The 20,416-nt window shown below is 41.8% G+C and overlaps 1 protein-coding gene across 2 annotated transcripts; it reads right to left on the bottom strand.

The window, feature by feature from the left end:
• Window positions 1–4,106: 4,106 nt before the first annotated feature.
• PPIL4 (peptidylprolyl isomerase like 4) lies at window positions 4,107–19,992 on the bottom strand. 2 transcript variants are annotated; one of them, XM_084283907.1, is made up of 13 exons: window positions 19,901–19,992; window positions 19,567–19,634; window positions 19,413–19,477; window positions 17,591–17,708; window positions 16,402–16,544; window positions 15,555–15,651; window positions 15,201–15,317; window positions 14,162–14,286; window positions 12,023–12,089; window positions 11,052–11,163; window positions 9,887–9,983; window positions 9,135–9,273; window positions 4,107–4,591 (listed from the first exon to the last, which is right to left on the bottom strand). In XM_084283907.1, the coding sequence occupies exons 1-13, from the start codon at window positions 19,968–19,970 to the stop codon at window positions 4,367–4,369; spliced, it is 1,443 nt and encodes a 480-aa protein (XP_084140033.1). In that variant the 5' UTR covers window positions 19,971–19,992; the 3' UTR covers window positions 4,107–4,366. The 2 variants fall into 2 exon arrangements, with proteins under 2 accessions (XP_084140033.1, XP_084140034.1); XM_084283908.1 differs by lacking the exons at window positions 19,413–19,477; window positions 19,567–19,634; window positions 19,901–19,992 and adding an exon at window positions 18,577–18,649 and having other exon boundaries at window positions 4,108–4,591.
• Window positions 19,993–20,416: the final 424 nt, after the last annotated feature.

Below are 20,416 nucleotides of genomic sequence, written 5' to 3' on the forward strand. Positions count from 1 at the left end.
AAGCAGTCCTCACCAAACAGTCCAAGCTACGATCCTGATTTTAAATACGTTTCTTTATGCACTGTTAGGCAAAGCCTGGACGTTTTCTGCCAGTGAAATTCTCACTGCTGGAGGCACTGGAAACGCTGATGTTGTTGACAACCCAATATTCAGGTAGGTGAAGAGGCAGTATCCTTACAAGAGGTGTTTCTACATGCTTGCCAAAAAGACCACCTTCCCCTCGCCCCACAAACATACAGCAGTCGTGAGCTCTGCATCTGTCCACGGAAGAGGGCGAAGAGGAGAGACGTGTATCTGAACGGCACGGCCAGCGGGCAGGTTCTGTTGCTTCTTGGAAAATTTCGATCCCATCTCCAGATCTGACACAGCAGGAACCCAGCTTGTTTTCGCCAGTCTGAAATACCTATTTTTCCTCCTGCCTTCTTACAAAAAAGATACTGCTATTAGTCAAGTGTTTTCCACTAAGCTTATATAAAAAGTACCTTTTACAACCAGAAAGCCCCAAACAAGTTTCGAGTTCAAAAGTTTACCGCTGCTTGGCTTAAGATTTCAGAAAGCTCTCGGAGCCGTCTTTCGGTTTCAGAGATTTATCACATGCTCGGTAGACCCAAACCTTAGTATGGCCTATCGATGCCTTTTAGCTCTCATACCACATTTTATCAAGACTATACTGGCCTGTTCACTGAGAAAAAGCACATTCTGACAGCAGCCAGGCCCAAAGCTGGCACACGTCCCGAAGGAAGATCCCACAGCGTCACCGTGCCAAAACGGGAATCTGCAAGGATGCTCTCATGTTGTCAGCTCCCTCACCCACACGAAGCACAAACCAAGCTTATGCTCAAGGAGTTTTATAAGCACACTAAGGAACTTTGGGGGGAAAAAAGTCATCAGCAAGAATGCCAAGAGCCATCAGGCAGAGCACACCAGGACAAATGAACAAACACAGGGTTATCATGAATGATTTTGGGCAACTGCTTATTGTCAGCCCTACTGGGAACGCCAACCACTGGGGTATATAATTCCTATGTTATTTCTGCTGGCTTCTGTGACACCCATGGGAGTTAAAAGAGAGCTCTCTTGCAGAACTCTAGCCTCCTCGTTTGCTTTCAGTGCCTTAAGATCAAACGCCATCGATAACGTGGCTGTTTTAGGGAGCTCATTTATGCCTTTAACCTCTGAACAGCGAGCCCAGAGCATGCACTGCTCCCCTTTGAACAGGCTCCAGCTAAGTTCAAGTGAAGAAGTGGTATTTCTGCCGTACCATTTGGGGCATTATTCTCAATATCACAGAGGAAGGCGGTTTGGTTTTATTTTGTCTTCTAGTTACCACAAGCACCAAAGGTCAACCCCAAAACTGAGGTTGGAGATAGCATTGACGAAAAGGAAATGAGGGTAGGGAAGTGGGAGCTCCCATTAGAATACAAGCAGGCAGCTCTCCAGCTGCTGGATAAGAAGAAGTCCTGGCGGCTCTGCTAGGACAGGAACAGCAGCTTGTGCCCGTGCTGTCGGCTGCTGGCACAGCTCGTGCGTGCCATTCCCCGAAGCACCACACGCACACAGCCGCCCCTTCCCGTGGCTGCAGCCAAGTCCCGTCTAACTCACGGCACACAGCACTTCACGTGTGTGCCAGGTGAACGTCAAGTGTTAGCAGAGCAGCCCAGAAATGCAGTCTCCTTAAGCAGTGCTTGCAATTCAGTACTTGCCTCCTCATACCGAACTCTCTCGCTGTCGCTTATTTTAGCATTAATGTTTGAAAATTGCTGCTTAAAAGCATAAAGAGTTAAGCCCCACAGCCTGAAGCTACGAGATCCAGCAACCCAGTGACGTTACATTTTTAGAAGCACTAAGGCGTATCCAAAACCAGACACCCGAGTTCTTTCAAATGTGCTTATTTATTTTCTTATTCTGAAGACTCTTTGGCCATCAACACAAAAGTAACTGTTCCCTTCCACATGCTATTCATATCAACGTTTCATCGTTCAGAATTTACCTGTTTTGAGAGAAGAAGCCATCATTTCTGCTGCTGAGAAGTGAGCACGTTTTCCAGGAATAGTGTGCTTGTTGTATACACCAAGATGTTTCATATTCCCACAGGTGCTTGGGCTCTAGCTGAAGCCTAGGAAAGGCGACTGAAACTCTTTGTGCTGTTGAGTCATTTTTAATCTTCTTTCCCACAAAAGGATTCTTACAAGAATCCAGCTTTCTCCTCAGAGTGGAAACTTTCCTCTTTCTATGACTGCCTGCTCTAACACCAGCTAGAGCTTCACTGCTTCAGCACCTCCACATCCTTGTCAAACTTTGCCGATGGGTTTTGGTGTTCAAAATGCGCCACTGAAAGGAACTGGGGACGATGCACCAGTTCAGACCCTATTTCTGTAACAAAGCAGGCTAAAAGCAGGAAGAGCTAGAGAAAACCTACTGCCTGAGCAGCACTACTCCAAATCATCACATCCTGGTCTTGCAGAGTTCTCTGGAAATCTGATGGATTGAAGGAAGAAATCTTGTTGATGCGGACAGTGTGCAGTCCTCAGCGCCAGCCCCCCAGCATACTCCCGAGTGCGGGCTTGCTTGTTTTTCTTGTGGGACAGAGGCCAAGGCATGTGCTCAGGCTCTGTACGGACTGCACAAGTCCCTGTAAGCCCCCAGTGGCTTAGCAGCAGTTAAGGAAAACTGGACTTCTAGTTCCATGCTTTGGAGCACATGAAAGATGGAAAGGAAAGATGTAGCAGGAGTGTATTCTTAGCCATGTATACCTGATGTTTAATGCACCAGAGGTTAGATGGCTCTGGAGAGCACATTCCCCTACACAACATCCTTCAGCATCCTCATTTAGTCTGGGTCTGAATATTGTAGGCATCTGGCCTGGCCTGCTAAGTCAGAATTTTCTGCCATGGGGTAAACAGCTTCTTTGTTCCTGTAACAGCAGCCCTCCTGTAGGAGCACGTTCATCAGGAGCTCGCTTTCCACATGCGGCCCCTTCAAATGCACCAGCCAGGCAGAGCAGCACTGCTGCTGGCCCTCCAGGGCAGGGGGATTTGTTGTGAGACTCCATGGCTGCCATGTATTTTATTTTGGTTTGGTACTTCAGATCAAGTCCCATTGAGAGGTATCAATCTATAAAAACTTGTTATACTGCTACAAGAGAACCAGACAATACAACAGGCATTACAGCAAAACCACAACAACAAAAGTTAAGTTTATTCACCAGACCAGACCGCCTTCGAGCTACCACACATTCCACAGAGGAGAAGAAAAGACAAACCTTGCCTTAGCTTCTCTTTCCCTCCTATCAATGCAAGATCTTTCCTCCTCTGGAGAGGAAGAGGACATAGATGTTCTTAAAACATACACAAACTGAGTAACACTGTTTAAATGTCCAAATCGTGTTTACCAGGGCGAGCTGCACATTTCAGAGCCTGCTGCCTTCAGTAAGCCCCAGACTCTGATAACATCACCTGCATTCCTCTGTAGATGAAGAGTTGTTAACTGACGACTTCTGCCACCAAACCCAAAAATTATTCCCATGTACACTTGGGCAAGTGCACCGCAAGTTACGAACTCTGCCTTCCTGCTGATGCCTGCTTTCTTCTGCCTCACCCACCCAGCGTAACTGGCCTGACATCACAGCGGCTGCACACCCCGACACTACAGAGGTCAGATGTTTAACAGCGATGGCAGCTGTGCCAACTATCAGCTGTGCATCTTCCTTCTGAGAAGCATCCTCCAGCAACGCCACAGCCAAGCGAGCTACACAAACAGCTGAGCGGCAAGTGCAGCACTTCCATCTCCCTTGCAAGCAGCAAAGCAGCACTTGGGTGCCTTCAATCACTGTTGCACGGGATTCAGTGAGGTAAGAGCTGGCAGGATGACGGCAAGCTGCAATTTAATTTCAAAGGAAGGAAACAGAGCTTTGAGTATTCTTTGTAATAATGGTATCAGAGCACTTTTTTGGAGGGAGTGTGCACAGAACATTTCTGTCTCACGGGTCTTCTATCACACTCCTTCCTGTAAGATCTGCAAGTGCTGGAAGAGGAACACAGCCTCCTTGCAGACAGGAGGCAAGCGCTGCAACTCTCTTCACAGCGGGCAATTCATTTGATAGCACGCTTACATTTCCAACAAGCTTTAGACAAAATTCCTTATCGGAGACTCAAATCATTCCACTGATGTGAAATATTTTATTGAAACAAGCTTTTGGGAACCCAGCCTTACTCCAAGTCATACACTGGGAATTCACAGAATCGTGAGGCCAAACCACCGACAGAAGATAGCTGCTTTCAACCAGTACCTGCACAGTCATATGGCAGCAATGTTGGAAATGCAGGAAGAAAACAGAGTTTTAGTTCCCTTCTCTCTTTCTCCTCCATCATCTGTACTTGGACCTCTCTTTGTCTTTTGATTTCTTTGGACTTCTGCTTCTGTCTGCCTTTTTATCCCAGTCTCTTACTCGGACATCTTCTCTGTATTTGTCCTTATGCTTGCTGTAACTGGAGCCTCTTTCCTGGGATCGGCTGCGACTCCGATGCCTGTCTTTCTTCTCACTCTTTGTCTTCTCCCTGTAGCGCTCTCCTTCATGCTTCCTATCAGAATCCTGTTAAAGGAATCGGATGCATACGCTGTTACAGACAGAAGAGGAAAACTGTAAAGGCGTGAGGAGAACTAGGAAGAGTCGAGCATGGCTCCTCAGCTACCTAAGGCTGGCACTGCCTGAAACAGATTCACATCTGTGATTATTTGAAAAGGGTAACACACCATAAATAAAACTAACTGCATCAAGATACATCTACAGAAAACTCTGTGGGGTACCAGTCTATTTAAATGGCCTAAAAAAGGAGAGACCAAGAATGTATTGCACATGATGGCGGTGTCTGAGCACACACAAAATACTCTCTAAAAAACTGCTGCAAATCCAGGTAGGCAGAAATGAGGAAATATTGAATTTCCCTGGCTTTCTGCATAGCATCACAGAGGACCCTGCCTAGCAGGTTCAGAGCACAGGAGGGATTTGCTCTGGAGATAAATGTTATGTACCAAAGGAGCGTGGCTGTCAGCAGGACACCTCCTTTGCTTGCTGCCACAGGTGGATGGTACGAAACCACTGAGACAGCGTGTTAGTGAATGAAGGAGAGGTGGCTGAATTACTCACTGTGAAATGTGACACCAGTAGGTGATGACACCGTACGTGCTAGAACGACCAGGTGGTGACACCAACACCCGGCCAGGCCAGAGCAGTTTCAGAAAGACAAGATCCTTTAACAAGATGCCATTTCTCCCGTGAAGTCACTCAGTCAAAGGTTTTTTTAATAAACAGCCCTGAATTTTAACACATGAACTCCTGCTGGCATTTTTAAGCACTGCTAGGAACTATTTTGTTCTTACTATTCAGTAAAGACATACAGGGAGACACAAAACACAGGAGGGGGCCTCAGATCCTGCAGGAAGGTGCAAATGCAACTTCCTATGGAGGAAGTGGTGGACGCTTTTGAATTGAAAGCACGATCACAAGTTTAGTATCAACGTATGCTCTAGCAGGTTGACACCATTTTTAGTGGGGTTTTAATAACAACACCGGTAAACACGGATCTTTATGAACTATGGAAAAGGTCTGCATTAAATTATATACTATTTCTTAGTTTCAAATACGATTTTCATTTTTCTAAACTCTAAACTTTTCTAAATGCTCGTGGCAGTAACATTCACCAGTGTATGGCTAAAATCCAAATCACATTTATGATCACGCACATTTTATTTATTTTTTAATAGTGAAAACCCTATCAGTTACAATGAGCAACATGTACATAAACAACCATAGATTTGATCTTTATCTGTGTAACTGAAAATTTCTGCTATTGCTGAGTGCAGCAATCTCACTGGTGGCCAAATATTATTCCACATCTTTACTGCTGAACTCTATTTCAGTACAGATTTTAAAATCTGAATCAACCAAAACAGAGTGTTGCTTTTTATATTTATAAGCTATTTGTAAGAGCTTTGTCCAGTCATCTTCAGAATGCGGGACAGATTTCCCTACTTTAAAGAGCAACTATTTTACCAGATGTCTTACTAGTGAACCTGAAAGCCTCGGTCTCCATGTTTGGAGAAGAAGCCAGGTTCCAGGTCTCTCTGTGGCAGGGACTGAGTACACGCCAGAAGGTGGACACCAGCAGTGGAGTAGAAAGGACCAACACAAAAACACTGCCCAGTAAAACAGATGGTGGGCTTGGTGTGCTGCTGCCTTCAGGGGGGTTGCTGCTGACAGAGGGCACGAGGAGGAACAGGAGAAACCCAGAACAACGCTCAGAACATCTACAAAGCCAACATCAGAGACGGGCGACTGGCCAGATAGAAGCAAAAATTCTCGCTTGCAAGTCAGGGCAGGGAAAAGGCTAGCGAAGACCTGAAAGTAATGAAAATTTGCCTGCACTGAACATCACAGAAAAGAGTGACTTGCTGAAAGGATTAAAAAAGCCACAGGGGAATGGAGCCAGATAAGCACAATGATCTTTAAGAAGCGTTTAATGTAAAGGTGTACAGGACGTGTCTGAAGCTGTAAGTGCCACAAAAAGGTTGTCATAGTAGCAAATATGATGGCAGCCTAGACAAACAACACAGTCATTGAAGTCATGTATAGTAATTAACAAGATAAATTGCATCTTTGTTCTCAAAAAAAAAAAGAAAGTTGTATTTCCCCTTATGCAAGATTCTACCTTTTTGAAGTCTTTGGCACAGGGAAGGGTCACATTTTTAAAATGCTAAGTTACTAAAAATACTAATGGTATTTGAAATCCAATCTTTTATGCTCTGTCCAAGTCAGAAAAATGCTCTTTTCCCATTGGAAGCAGAAGAAAATTACTATTTAAAAACAGACTCTTTCTTACTGCTGAAGTCCAGATTTCTCAATCCGGGATCGCTGCCTCTTACCAGTCAACAAATGAGTGACGATCACCCCCTTTCTTAATCCAGCACTGTGCTGGTGAACACACAAGGAAAGAATTATCAGAAGAGGGGAAGAAACTGCTCTGCAAGTTCATGGCTGACTTTGCCAAAAGTAGTAACTTGCCAAGCAGCACTTGAACGTAAATCAGCTTGAAATACCAGGATACAAACGCAGAAGGAAGATACGCCACCTCTACAGACATTAAGCACGCTAATTAAAGGTTAAAAGGAGCAAAGAAGAAGAAGAGACAGCCATTTCAGCAGGGAGATTTTGATCAAACCTCGTCAACCTCCAATAAGTAGCAAGAGCAGAAGATTAAAAATGGAAAGATCATGATCTTTTTGCTAAAATCATGAACTGCAGAAATCTGAAAGTCTGGAAGGTCCTATGTGTAACAAACACCCACTGGTTACACCCATCCTCCACAGATCCAGTTGTTTTAAAAAATAAACAATCCAAGCAACCAAAAAAGACGCAGAGAAAACTGGGAAGGGAACAAGGTCATAATACAGATCTCAAGCAGAAGCAATCAAAATGCTGTGCCAAATCCTATCCACAAACCCACACAGTGGTGCAGCCTCTTGCTCCAGACCCACATCCTGTTACCTACTGAAAGCAAGCCACAGCACCCTACCTCTTCAGCCCTCTGGAAGCAAGTCAACAGCACGAGGTTCAAAAATATATTCTTAAAACTTCAACACAAAGACTGAAGATTCAGGAAACTGGTGTCAGACTAAGAAAAGGGATGAGTCAAACTACACTAAAAAAAAAAAAGGCAAAAAAAAAAAAACAGCAAGAGAACAGAAAAACAACTCAACATCATGGAAACTATTCAGAAAATAAAACCCCCTTCCCTTCAGTCATAGCTGAAGCTGGTAGCACCAACTGCAGTTTCGGTTGCTAGAACTTCCTATTGTAAGACTCTGCTCTCTCTCAATTAAAACCTCTGACATCCTACGGGCTCAGGATGGAAGCTTATCTACGAAACACGGTCACTGCGGTCTTCGGCAATTGATTGTGGAAAGTTAACTGTTGTTTTCTTTTCAAGTTTTTACCTCAAAGGCTTCACCTATTTCCAAAATGGGGTTAAGGGAAAACACTTTGCTTGCCTGTTCTAAAAATGCTACCATTCAACAGAAAAGTTTCCGTGCTGTTACGCTTTGTGCTGGCCTCAGTACTCACACTGAGCAGTCTCCACCTCGGGAACATGCCTCCCTCCCTGCTTCTTTTATGAGCTGCCCAGATTATGACCGTATTATAAATTTAAGAAAACAACAACAACAAAAGGCAGTTTGTATATTTTATGTGGGATTTGTCAGCTAAGCTGCCTGCAAAATTCATCTGGAAAGGGCTGTGCTCATGTCACTTTACTGATTTTTTAAATTGGACTGAATGCATACTCACTTGGACTAGATGATCTTTGAAGGTCCCTTCCAACTGAACTATTCTATTCTATTCTACTCAGTAAATAGTGATTTTTTTTTTTCTACTTAGCTCATTTCTCCTTAATGCTCAAATCTTGACAGTAGTAACCTCTGCACCTGGTATTACAGGCATTCAGTTTCCATGAAACATCAACATTTTGACTACCTCAGGTTCACAGAAACGTGAAAATGCTGACTGAACAGGCTGCAGTGAATGACAGAACTGCTGTCTTCTGGCAATCCCCTCCACAGCCGGAGTCCTACAGCACTGTACAGATGCAAGTAAACCCACACAGAGATGTTGCACAAATATTTCCAAAACAATTCAGAAAAAAATAAACAGACAATTCAAAGAGGCTGTGTTTCTGATTCCACATGGGAGAAAGCCAACATGCGCTTCTGGCAAGAAAATAAAAAATAGATTGCATTCATGAAATATCATTAACTTCTGGTTTATGACTGGGAACATGTGAACAACAGGTTCAAAGTGCTGAAGATCTCCTACCTTATGAGAGGCTACACTGCTTCTTCAGGACGTTTTGGCAAAAAGCCATTCAGACATGCCAAGCTTCGAAAGTCCAGAAAGATTTGGGAAACCTCTTTCATAATCAGGCACTGACATCAGCCTTCTGTACGTTTACAACCGCTGTATTTTATGGGACTTTGCACACCAGGTCCCCAGTTCAAAATCACACTTCTTTTTCCTGGCTTACCCTTACTAGGAAAATAAACTGCTATCAAGTTAAATCATTAATGCAAGAAGAGGTGAGCACCTTGTATTTTTTGGTCCGCTTGTCATCCTCTTCATCGTCAGAGTGGTGATGCTTCTTCTTCTTCTGTTTTTTAGCTGAGTGCGATTGACTTGTTTGAGACTCTTCTTCCTCCTCCTCTAGCACAAGGTCATACTTGGCACTGATAGTGTTGGTTAAGGGCACATTTATTGCTTAATATCAATAAATATCAGAACACAGAAGTTCATGAAGCAAACAAACCCCAGTTTATCAGACAGTGAGTGGTTTATGAAGGCACACAGGTATTTAAATAATCACCTGTATTAAATGGCTGAATTCTGCCTCGTCAAACACTACAGCCAGGTCCTAATTCACTCTTCTTTTTTTTTTTTTTCCCCACCACCCACAGATCTCTGAAAAAGTTACAGCTTTCTGTTCTCTCATGCTCACCACAAGCAAAGCAGGATTGCAGAACCTGATTTAGTCACTACTATTGTCCCATTCCAGGTGCAGCAGATCCCACGTGAAACTACTTAAAACTCTGTTATGCCGTATGTCACTGCATGGCTTTACACGGGGAACATTATTTACCTGCACACAGCGATTTGATTACATTCACCTTCGTCACTAAATGAAAAAGGCAAAATGTTTAATTCCATCTCAAACACCAGATGGTTATGTGAAGCTGCAGCAAAAATATACATTTGGCAAGCTTTAAGAATAAGAAGTCTTTTCCAGACTGTTTTCATAAACTCTACTTGGTGCAAAAAATACATTTGACCGGAAAAGGATACTCCTGCTTTGGTTTCACCTTCTCTTTCAGAGCAAATTTTGAAGGTCTGTCACGTTCCTTCTCATATTCTTTGAAATCGTCCTTGGTATACTGCCCACCTGTCCACAGAAAAATATATTCAACTCACTGCAACTAAAAAAGCAAACAAGGGATCTTCCTAACCCTACAGGGATTCATACAGTTCCAAGAAAAACACTGACATCTGGATAACAAAGTAGAAAAGGGTAGGGCAAGTCATGATTCTGTGCTTCTCTTGCTTGCAGATCTCATTAAACAAATTACGGTTTTCTCCTCAGTCACATCCAGTAGAGACAAGGCATGAACAGGATCACAAAGCAGGATTTAGTAACTGGTTTAGCCCCTCTTTGATTATAGGTCATTTAATAGTGAGATTAGTCATAGGCTTTCACAGCAACAGTAATGTATCACAGGACCTGTGCTCTGGGATGCACAAAGGGAAACCTCTGAGACAGCTACAGCTCTCCATCTGAATTCCTAAGCTGTCAAAAAATCATTATGTCTTAAGAGGGGCATCACCAACCTCATTTTCCACCCACTCACTTGGCAACAGCAGCTCACAGACCGAAATGCTATTCTATGGCAACATGCTGCCATCGCCCGGTCCTACTTGAAACTGCAAGATTAACTGGCTGGGTCAGAAATAGCCCCAAATATCCGCAAACATCTGAAACTGTTTTGTTTTTTAAACATACAAGCTATACAATATGCGCGATATAGAGGAGGTGAAGAGAGGAAAGGCTTGGCCTGAATGTTCACTTTTCCTTGCGTACACCCAACTGTCATACAGTGAATAATGAAACTAGAAAGCAACAAGGCACTGCCACATTAATGTTGCAGATAAGCATCTTCAAAAGCACCACTTTTGAAGCTTGAGGTAGGAACATATGATTTACCTGCAAAAATCTATCTGTTGAAAGGCAATCCATGGTGATCCAATTTTTTGTTTCTGAGCTAGCCAGTACATGTAGCAGTAGTGAAGAGAAGAGCTAGAAACCTTGTTGCTCTGTTACTATATTGCCAGGGAAATCTACACCCTGGAAGATGAGATGATTCAAGCTCTTAACAATTGTTTCTCTTTACATAAATACTTACCGTTTAGGAGTCATGGCTTTTTTTTGTGAGGGTCAAAAATCACATGTACTTACCTTTTCCTTTCCACTTAATCTTTGCAACAGATTGGCTAAAATCCACATGTATCCGTCTGTCATCTATTAGCACGTTGTCCATTTTGAAATAGGCTTTCTCACAGTCTTCCTCCTGACATTAATGTTTCCAGAAATTTCTGAGTCATGATTATATCAAAGGAGTATTCCACCAAAGAGCTCAAACACAAACTCAACTGCTCAGTGGCATACGTTTCCCAGTGAACACACCACACATGGTATTTTTCTTAGAATTGCGTAAACCACAACAGTTCATGCATTGTGTCGTTTCAAAAGAAATAGTTATGCTTTGTCCCAATGTAAACATTTAAAATTACGTTTTTTTCAGTTCATTTCACCTCTTTAAAAATTTGCCAGGGACAACAGGAACTAACAGAAGTTCCATTTTAAGTACACAATAGGCTAACGGAACGTGTTCTTGCTTGTCCAGTGTTTTCCAGTTTTCCTCACAGATTAACAAGATTATCAGAAAGTCTCTAGCAAGAAGCTATGCACCATCAAAAAGCTTTTACGAGCAATCACACTGTATGAGCAGCATGTGGATAAAGCCAACGCCATTTACAACCCCAGTAAGTACTGTAGCACAGTGGTGTAGACACCGATCTCCCTTCTTTCATATTCCCTCCTCTCTTTATGCAGCACTACCCCATTTTCTGCTGGCATTCCTTTCTTTTACTCTTCCTAACTGTTTGAAAGTCCTAATGTACTTAGAAAAACACAGTCCTGCTCTAAACCCACTGGTTTCAAGACCAGCTAAGGCCATATTCATATCGTTTGGCTGAAAAAAAAAGATTTTTGACTGATTCAGGACCTACAACTTCTGCAACTCAGTCAGTAATAGAAAATGGTAGTTACCCCACACTTGAAGATTTCACTCTTCTCCTTTAGTGGTAGGATACTGAAAATGAACCTTGATAAGCAGAATCTACATCCAACACAACTACAAAACGTACCTTTTCAAATTCAATGAAAGCATAACAAAGAGATTCACCAGTCTTCCAGTCTCGAATCACTTCACAGCTGAAAAATTGGCATGAGATCAACATGTCAGTGCTTTCAGAGCAAGACTCACGTAAGCATTGCTTAAAAGGGAGAGTAACTGTTTAAGAATAAAAGAAACAGAAAAACAAACCTCAAAGGTATTTTAACACTTGATTCTGAGACCCTTACTGATACGGGTGTCGCTGCACAGGAAAAGTGCACGTGGTATTACTGAAGTAAGTAATTTTAACACTTAGTTCACAAGTCCTTAACTTGAATTGTAAGCTAGGGATGAACTGTAGCACTAGGAACAGAACTGTATTGGATTAATGAAAAAATTATTTCCCAACAGTACTGCTTGTGACTAAGTTTTTGCCTTTCGCCAATAAGAGACAATAAACCTCACATTCTGTTTTTACAGTCATTGAAGGAGAGTTTAAACAGGCAAATTTCTCTTCTTAGCAGGCACACTGCTAGCAGCCATCTTACCAGGCAGTTCACTGGGGAAAAATAAAAGGCCTGAAGTATTGGATCAGTAGAAGTAAACTGGGAATAATTAGAGTACTGCATCAGTATTACCAAACTCATATACAGCACCAGAATTCTGAATACAGTATGTTGAAGGAGCTCAAATAGGCAACAAATGCAGTAAATAGGGCATTCATGTGAGACTTGAAATTCCTTCAAGCACATTAAGCAGATGACATATTAGGATTTAATACACAATTCAAAAGATGATCAAGACAAAAAAAAAGGGGGGGAGAAACTGAGTATTCAGACAAGCTGTATGAATTCTTTGCAGCAGCCACTAATTAAGAGGAAGGTAGGACTATCTTATGCAAGGACTCTTCCCTTTGTTGAATTATTCAGACAATCTATCTAAAAGTGGAAGGTCTGCAAAAGAGTTTATTAAACAAACTGATAAAGGAAAAGAAAAGGTGTAAAAAGATCCCTACAACATCCAGAAATTCTGCTCCAGTGTGTGGTGAACACAGTATCAGTCACACACACACACCCTAAGGAGTGCACAAACTTGTAGGAACGTGACACAGAACTGACTTAGTGGGCATATGAATAAATAGGACCTACCCGAGACCATCGGAATAAACCTAACTAAACTTCTTTGAAAGGGTCAACGTGCCTATGCAAGATAGTGAGTCACTTTTGAAATCCCCCTGGAAATTCTAAGAAACTTCTGCACCAAAGTGCAGAAGTAAAATTAAGCAGTAATGGCATAAGAAAGATCTTTTATCGATAAAAATGTGCAAGACATGTATTGATAAAAACGTGCAAGAAGAGTAGGATTCTAAAATCTGTAAGATTTTTTTTTTTTTTTATTAACTTGCTAATAGTACAGGCTATAAAGCATTTATAGCTCTAGGAATAATTAGAAAAGGTGTTGAAAGCAAAGTGGAGAATACCCCTGTGCCATTCTAACTCTGTAATTTCTTTAACACTGTATGCAGTTCTGTTCCTCTCATCTCAAGGTGAAAACAAAAGAACAGAAAAGAGCTGAGAAAAGGGAAATGAGGCAAGGCAAATTCCTCTACAAACTATGCTGGCTTGTACTCTTAGCCAGAAACAAAGATGATTTGAGAGTATATGATAGAGAGCTGTAGGAAAGTAGGTTTCACTTCACTATCTTTTGATACCAGCATAGGGGAAAATCAGCTGAAACTACTAGGAGCCAGGTTCAGAGCTGAAGAAGGCAGCAGGCATGGGGAACACCTTAACAAAGAACACACTGAACGCTAGAAATGTTTACCACTTTATCCCAAGCTGTACGTACTCCCAGGGAAAATTAAGACACGAAGACTGTATGTAGCTCGTGTAGCATCTGAACTGTAGACTGCAGAAAGGAGGGTGAGGGCAGGGGGCTGGGAAAAAATATTCTGTATGTCTCCCTTGTTCCACTTTCACTTAAAGTCACTGCTGGAGACAGGATATTCAGCTAGCTAGATGTGACCTTGTATCACCACCATTGTCATCATCTGCCCAGGGACAAGCCTCCAGAGACACCAGAATACTACTTAACAGTCCAACCTAAATAGACTGATGGGTATAAAGTTCAGTTTCAACAAAGGTTTTCTTCTTCACATTACAATAATTACCTTTTAATTGGACCAAATCGTGAAAATATTATCTCCAGGTCTTCATCCGTGGTCACAGGATTCAGTTTACAAACAAACAGCACGTTTTCTGGTGGCTTGACTTCTGCATCTGGTAAGTCTCCCACCTGTGGGATACAAAAATAGACTTTCATCACTTCTGCCTAAAGTTCTCTGTGTTTTACCGCCACAAGCACACTGACAACACATCTTGTGGATGATTTCAGACACAATCCTATCACAAAATCAAAACCAAGCACAATAGTTTTCTCCCTCAATGTCACAATAAGACTATTTTCTAAAGAACCTAGAAACAATTAACCTATTTGCGATTCCACCACAGGGATTTCAGGAAAGTCACAAATACTTTCCCACCTTGCTTTCCCTGTTCGTAACTTAACAATACTCAGTTCTAATTGATGAAAAGCCTCACTCTTTTTTTTTCCTTTTTAGAATAAATGGTGAAAGTGTGATTTTTAGAGCCACTCTGTTTCAAAAATAGAATGGACTGGATCCGTTCTTTAGTTTCTATCTGTACCTAAGACAACTTCAAACTGCCTTGAAGTCTGGCAACAACTATCCTAAATTTCAGTTCGCCCTACTAGATAAGGATGACAATTACACCCCTTTGTTCAGATAGACAAAGGGAGGCAGCATTCATGCTACCTAGGAGACAACGCTTGCTTACAGTATGCACAACCTTGACTTTTGCAATCTCAGATCCAAATTCCCTCATCAGAACCAGCAATCTAAGTTCCAGAGGAAAACACAAATACACACAATACCTCCTGTTGAATTGCAGCACTTCTTTACGAAACCCGAATAAAAGACTAGTGATACACAAACAATTTATCTCCACCTTTTACTTAATATGCTAATAAAAAAGTAAATGTATATTAGTGTGGTAACAGGAAGAAGCAAAGTAACACAAGTAAGAAACAGATTCCAGAAAAGATCTTAAGGACACAACGTGCTGTCAGAAATGTTAGTACACTAAATTTTTCATCTCTTCAGGTAAAGGTAAATACAAAAAGATGTTCACCATCTCCAGAAGAATGGCACGAGTTTTCGCTTCTTTTTCTGCCTGAACTTCTTCTATTTCATCTGCAGATCGTCCTTTCAAGTCATCAATTTCTTCATCTGCTCCTATTCTGCCACTCTGAAAAAAATTGAAGGGAAAAACTATTTAATAGCAATCCATGGCCAAAAGATTCTCTCATTTTCCAAATCTTACTTGGATGCCTTCTGCCTTCCACTTGTCCCCCCTTCCTTAATACTTTCACAAAGTATTAAAGACAGATTCTTATTTTGACCAGTCTCTGCTGGCAACTAACAAGGATCTGTTTACTTAATTCTTTCTTCCAGCTTTCCCCAAGAAGCTGTCACAAATACTCACATCTAGCTGCTCCTTAGTAGGTTCTGGTGAGCGATCAGGAATAGACAAGCCAGGTGGATCATCAAAGGGATCATCTAAAATTACTGTATGATTTATCCTAATAGGGAACAACATCAAGACCAGAATCAGTCAACAAGCAAATAAAACTCTCTTTACCCAAGTAATAGGAAAGCAGCCCTGCTGATTCTCAGTTATATCATAAAAAGCCACATATACTTGTAAATACTAGAATCAGTGCTTTTATAAAGGCAAGGTAGGTGCACATTTTCTTATGATTTTTCTTATTTTAGTAGCTGCTTATTTTCTTATATACCTATTTCCAGACTAATACATAACCTAGTAACATCTAATATCAAGTAATGTTGCACTTTTTTTGCAGCTAATTCCTTCTACTACATAAATCTAGAAATCACAATTAAAAGAATCATACAAATGGAATAAAACTTCTTAGAGCAACTACATTGATTATTTTGCTCAAATTGTCTTATACTTTAGGTTGGACAGCATTTCCATCCCTGTTCCTGCAAGTTCACATAGGTGTTAAAGACTCCATGAAGATATGGAGTCCATCTGAAAACACATGCCTACACAAACGCTCAGATTTATGGCTTGCAACTCGTATCAACTCACGACAGACTTCCATAATAAATACTACATTACTTAAGAAGAAATTCAAGTTCTTGTAAAGACAGAATCATACAGCATTTCACCAAGAACACTGCAGTAAAATAGTATTTTAGATACCATGTACAAGTCACCTAACATTGCCATAACAATTTAGTTTCCAAGAAGACGGATGTGTTAAATTATATAATCCTCCAAAATGGGAAGCTAAATGCAGTCACACCTAATATCTTGATATGGGATAAAATCCTTATCCACAAAGGTTTCGTTAATTGTCTTCAATACGTCCATGCCTTCGGTCACTTCTCCAAACACTGTATGCACACCATCAAGGTAATCCAGGTTTTCCCCTGTTGTAATGAGAAACTGCAAAAAAAGATACAAAATCAGTAACAGTGAATGGAAAAAAAGAGGGCTTCAGTTTTACCTTAGGAGAGATAAAACTCTCACTGGAGTCAGGGGAAAAAAAACTCTTCCTAACTTCTGCATTCTTAAATGTAAATGCAAATATCACTGCTTCTTCCTAAAAAAAAAAAATCCTACCAACAATTTCATACTTCCAATGCAGAGAAACAGGAAAGTTATCTCTGTATATTATAACAAGCTCTAGCTGGAGCAAAATCACATTTATTGTTTTTTAAGTTGTTCTTTCTTCATGAAAAAAAATAATAATTCAAATGTATGGATATTTCATGTGACGCATTTTAATACATGTCTATGGAAGTGACAATGCATCTAAAATAATTATTGAGAAATTGTATCGTTCTATGAGATTAGAGCTTTAAACATACCTACAGAAAAAGCTTTGTGCACTTGAACAGGGAACAACATCAATTTCAGAAACTGTTTTACAATATTTTTTTTGGTGTGGGAAGAAATAAAACTTGCACTCAGATAAAATTATACATTTACATTGTCTTAATGCACACTTTAATGTAATCATACAGAGAACGCTGTGATTTCAGTTTCCAAACTCAGATGAAGTTATAATTGTAAAGTTTTAAGATTATTCTAAAAAACAAGTTCTTCACTTTTCATATCCATTTAACTACAGGATTTGTTATTCCTTAATCTTACTCTAAGATTATCAAAATCACATAAAGGTATTAACAAAAACAAACAAGGAGAAAAAAATGAGAGGGCTGAATTTAACAAAATTTATAAATTTGAGCTAGGCCAGGATTTTTATCTGAGCATCTCAACCTCTTTCTTCTCTATAATCAAATACCTACTGGCACCTGGAACACTACAAAAAGTATTTATCTAAGGCCGTTTTTATACATGGCTTTTGACCATCTTACAAGATGATGCTCTTGAGATGACATCATTATATATTGTTATACCCTTTTTGCAAATTCAAGGAATTTTCATTTTTCTTACTTAGACGTGCACCTCCAACACTGCATACTGACCTGTGATCCATGCTGATCGCTGCCATTGTTCACCATGGACACGGTTCCTTTTTTCTTGTGCTTAATTCTCGGCACTTTTTCTGCTTCAAAAAATCTGGCTTGATCACCATACAGTTGACTGAAAATACATGGAAAATATGTTATCAAGCAAGTAAATATTTAAAAGTGAGATTAAAAAATGCTGTAAAACCGTAAATGCAACTTTTTTTTTTTTTTTTAATCGGCGCAATGTGCACATTTTTATCTACCAGTACAGTTATACAGTTCACTTTATAATACAGATAACAGATTTTTCTCTGAAGCATTTCAGAGGTTTTATTTTATTTTTTTGTTTGTTTTTTTTTGTGAGGGCTTGTTTCTGGTTTTTAGTGCAGCATACAGTATTTTTCTAGGGCCTGAAGGGAGTACAGATTTTGATAAGGGTCCATCAGAATAAATTAAGCCAACACTTTAAAAATGCAACAATTTATGCTTTCAATTTCTCTTTCAAGACAAACAGAAAGCCACTATTATCCGCGTATAAATTAAGTTCATCGTACATGCAGGACTGCATGTACTTTATAATTTAAGACACATAAAATACGACAAATCATCAAAACATTTTTAATTTTTGAAGTCTATCCCTGATTTTCACCTTACTCCATAATTGACAGGGGCACGGTCAATACATAGTTTTGCCCAAATATAAGGAACAATGTTGTGTTTGAACTTATTTTGTTAAGCATGTGTAGGTCTTTACGAAGATTCAAATTAAAGTTTGCCTGCATCAGTTTCCTGGGTAGCAGGAAACCCCAGTTCTGTGGATTTCAGCAGTAATAAACAGGTGGAAATGACATATTGCTGTTCTCCGTGCTAGCAGCAGAAGAGTATCTGCAACTCGCTTATCACATTTTCCTTCCGTATCTGCCATACTACTGGGCCTCAGAAGAAGACCAAAACAATCCTTATAACAGAAAATAATGTAAAAATAAACTTGATCTACTCACATGCAGAGACAGCTCAGGTCTGGCAAGCATGCCTACCTAGACTAACATCTCCCTAGCTCAATTAAACTGCTTCCAGGATCACAACAGTTCCATGTCCCCAAAGGTTTTCTATTTTAAAGGCTCTGACAGACCAGACCAGAGTTACAAATATCAACACTGGTGTAGCAACACTGGCTCTGGTCAAACTGAGCTGTTTATCTCTATATACCATGTTCCTCAGCACCCCAGGCTTTTAGATCTACTATGCAATTTTAATTCTATTTTCAATATTATTTTTAAAGGAAACATACAGAACACACGGACTTTGCTAGGTTCCACTTTACTGTTTGAACTTCTTCAGCTTCTGTGTTTATGACCATTAACATTTTCAACAAGTCAATTTTTAAGGCAACACGACTGCTTTCTTGCACACAGGAAATCAAGCATAGCCTCTGTGTTCCCCTCTTGCTCAACTGAATATATTTTGTTATAAAAATAAAAGCAGTAACAAACTGGCAATGATTGTGCCTTCCGTGGAGCAGTTAGTTATGATACTCATCCTACAAAACCAAACCTAGTTACTTGCTCACTTTTAAATAAGCAGACATTTACATACAGCCAGTTATAACTTTGTTTCTAAGGTCAGAGATAGAATACTGTCCAGAAAAAGCATCTCAATGGTCAAGGACAGTGTAGGAATTAAAAAAGCATTTGGCTATAAAAGCTGAAGAAGCTTATGCATCATTGTTACTTCCCAGCAGTAACTCTGCCTCAAAAGAGCAGAAGACAAGCCAAGTGGACCCTTTGCTCCCGTATGATGTCTCTGCTATGAAGCAGCACAAACACGTTTTACTTACCAAAATACAGATTCGCCGCCTCGGCCGGTCCCCATGGGGTCCCCAGTTTGTATAATAAAGTCCCTCTGTCACAAAGCAGAATATGTAAGATGTTGCTGTCGTGTTTGCGAATTTAAGCCAAGAAAAATACAGAGAGAGAACTGCGAATACTCACCTGCACATTGTAAATGAGGCAATAGTTGTAGTACTTGATTTTGCAGAGCTTCAGGAAATTCAGGCAAGCTGCAAGAAAACACACTGCCGGTTACCGGAGGGGCTGGCGGACACGGTACGCACGGCCGTAAGGGGATGCCCCAGGGGCTCAACCTTCCCCCAGCCCCGGGGAAGGCAGCCCCCGGCTCCCCGTTTTCACGCCCCCCGCACACGCCGCCCCCGGGCGCCTCCCGCCCGCAGCCCCGCCGAGGCCCGAAGCGGCCGGGCCGGGCCGTGCCGTGCCCAGGCAGCCGGCGCCCCCCAGCCCCGTTCCCCATCGCAACGCCGCCCCGTACCGCGGGGCCGCTCCTCCGTGTACAGGTCGATGACCAGGTCGCCCAGCGTGGTCTCCAGCAGCACGGCCATGGCCGCTGCCTGCTCCCTCACGGCACGGCACGGCCCTGCCCGCCGCACGGCCGCCCTCTGGCGGGGCGGAGGAGGAGAAGCCGCTGGGGGCCGGGGCTGTGAGGCACGGCGGGGCGAGGGGCTGGGGGGTCACTGAGCAGCTCCAAGCTCACCCGGTCCAACCACCCCCTACCGCCAGTGTCCCCACTGACCATGTCCCCAAGCACCACGTCCAGCCTCTCCTTGAGCACCCCCAGGGACGGTGACTCCACCACCTCCCTGGGCAACCCGTCCCAGTGCCTGGCTGCTCCTTCTGAGCAGAAATGTCTCCTCACTGCCAGCCTGAACCTCCCCTGGTGGCAACTGGAGGCCATTCCCTCGGGTCCTATCACTGCGAGAAGAGGCCGACCCCCAGCTCCCCACACCTCCCTTCAGGTAGCTGCAGAGAGCAATGAGGTCTGCCCTGA

The sequence above is a fragment of the Netta rufina genome (genome assembly GCF_964035555.1).
Source record: "Netta rufina genome assembly, chromosome: 3".
Taxonomy (NCBI): domain Eukaryota; kingdom Metazoa; phylum Chordata; class Aves; order Anseriformes; family Anatidae; genus Netta; species Netta rufina.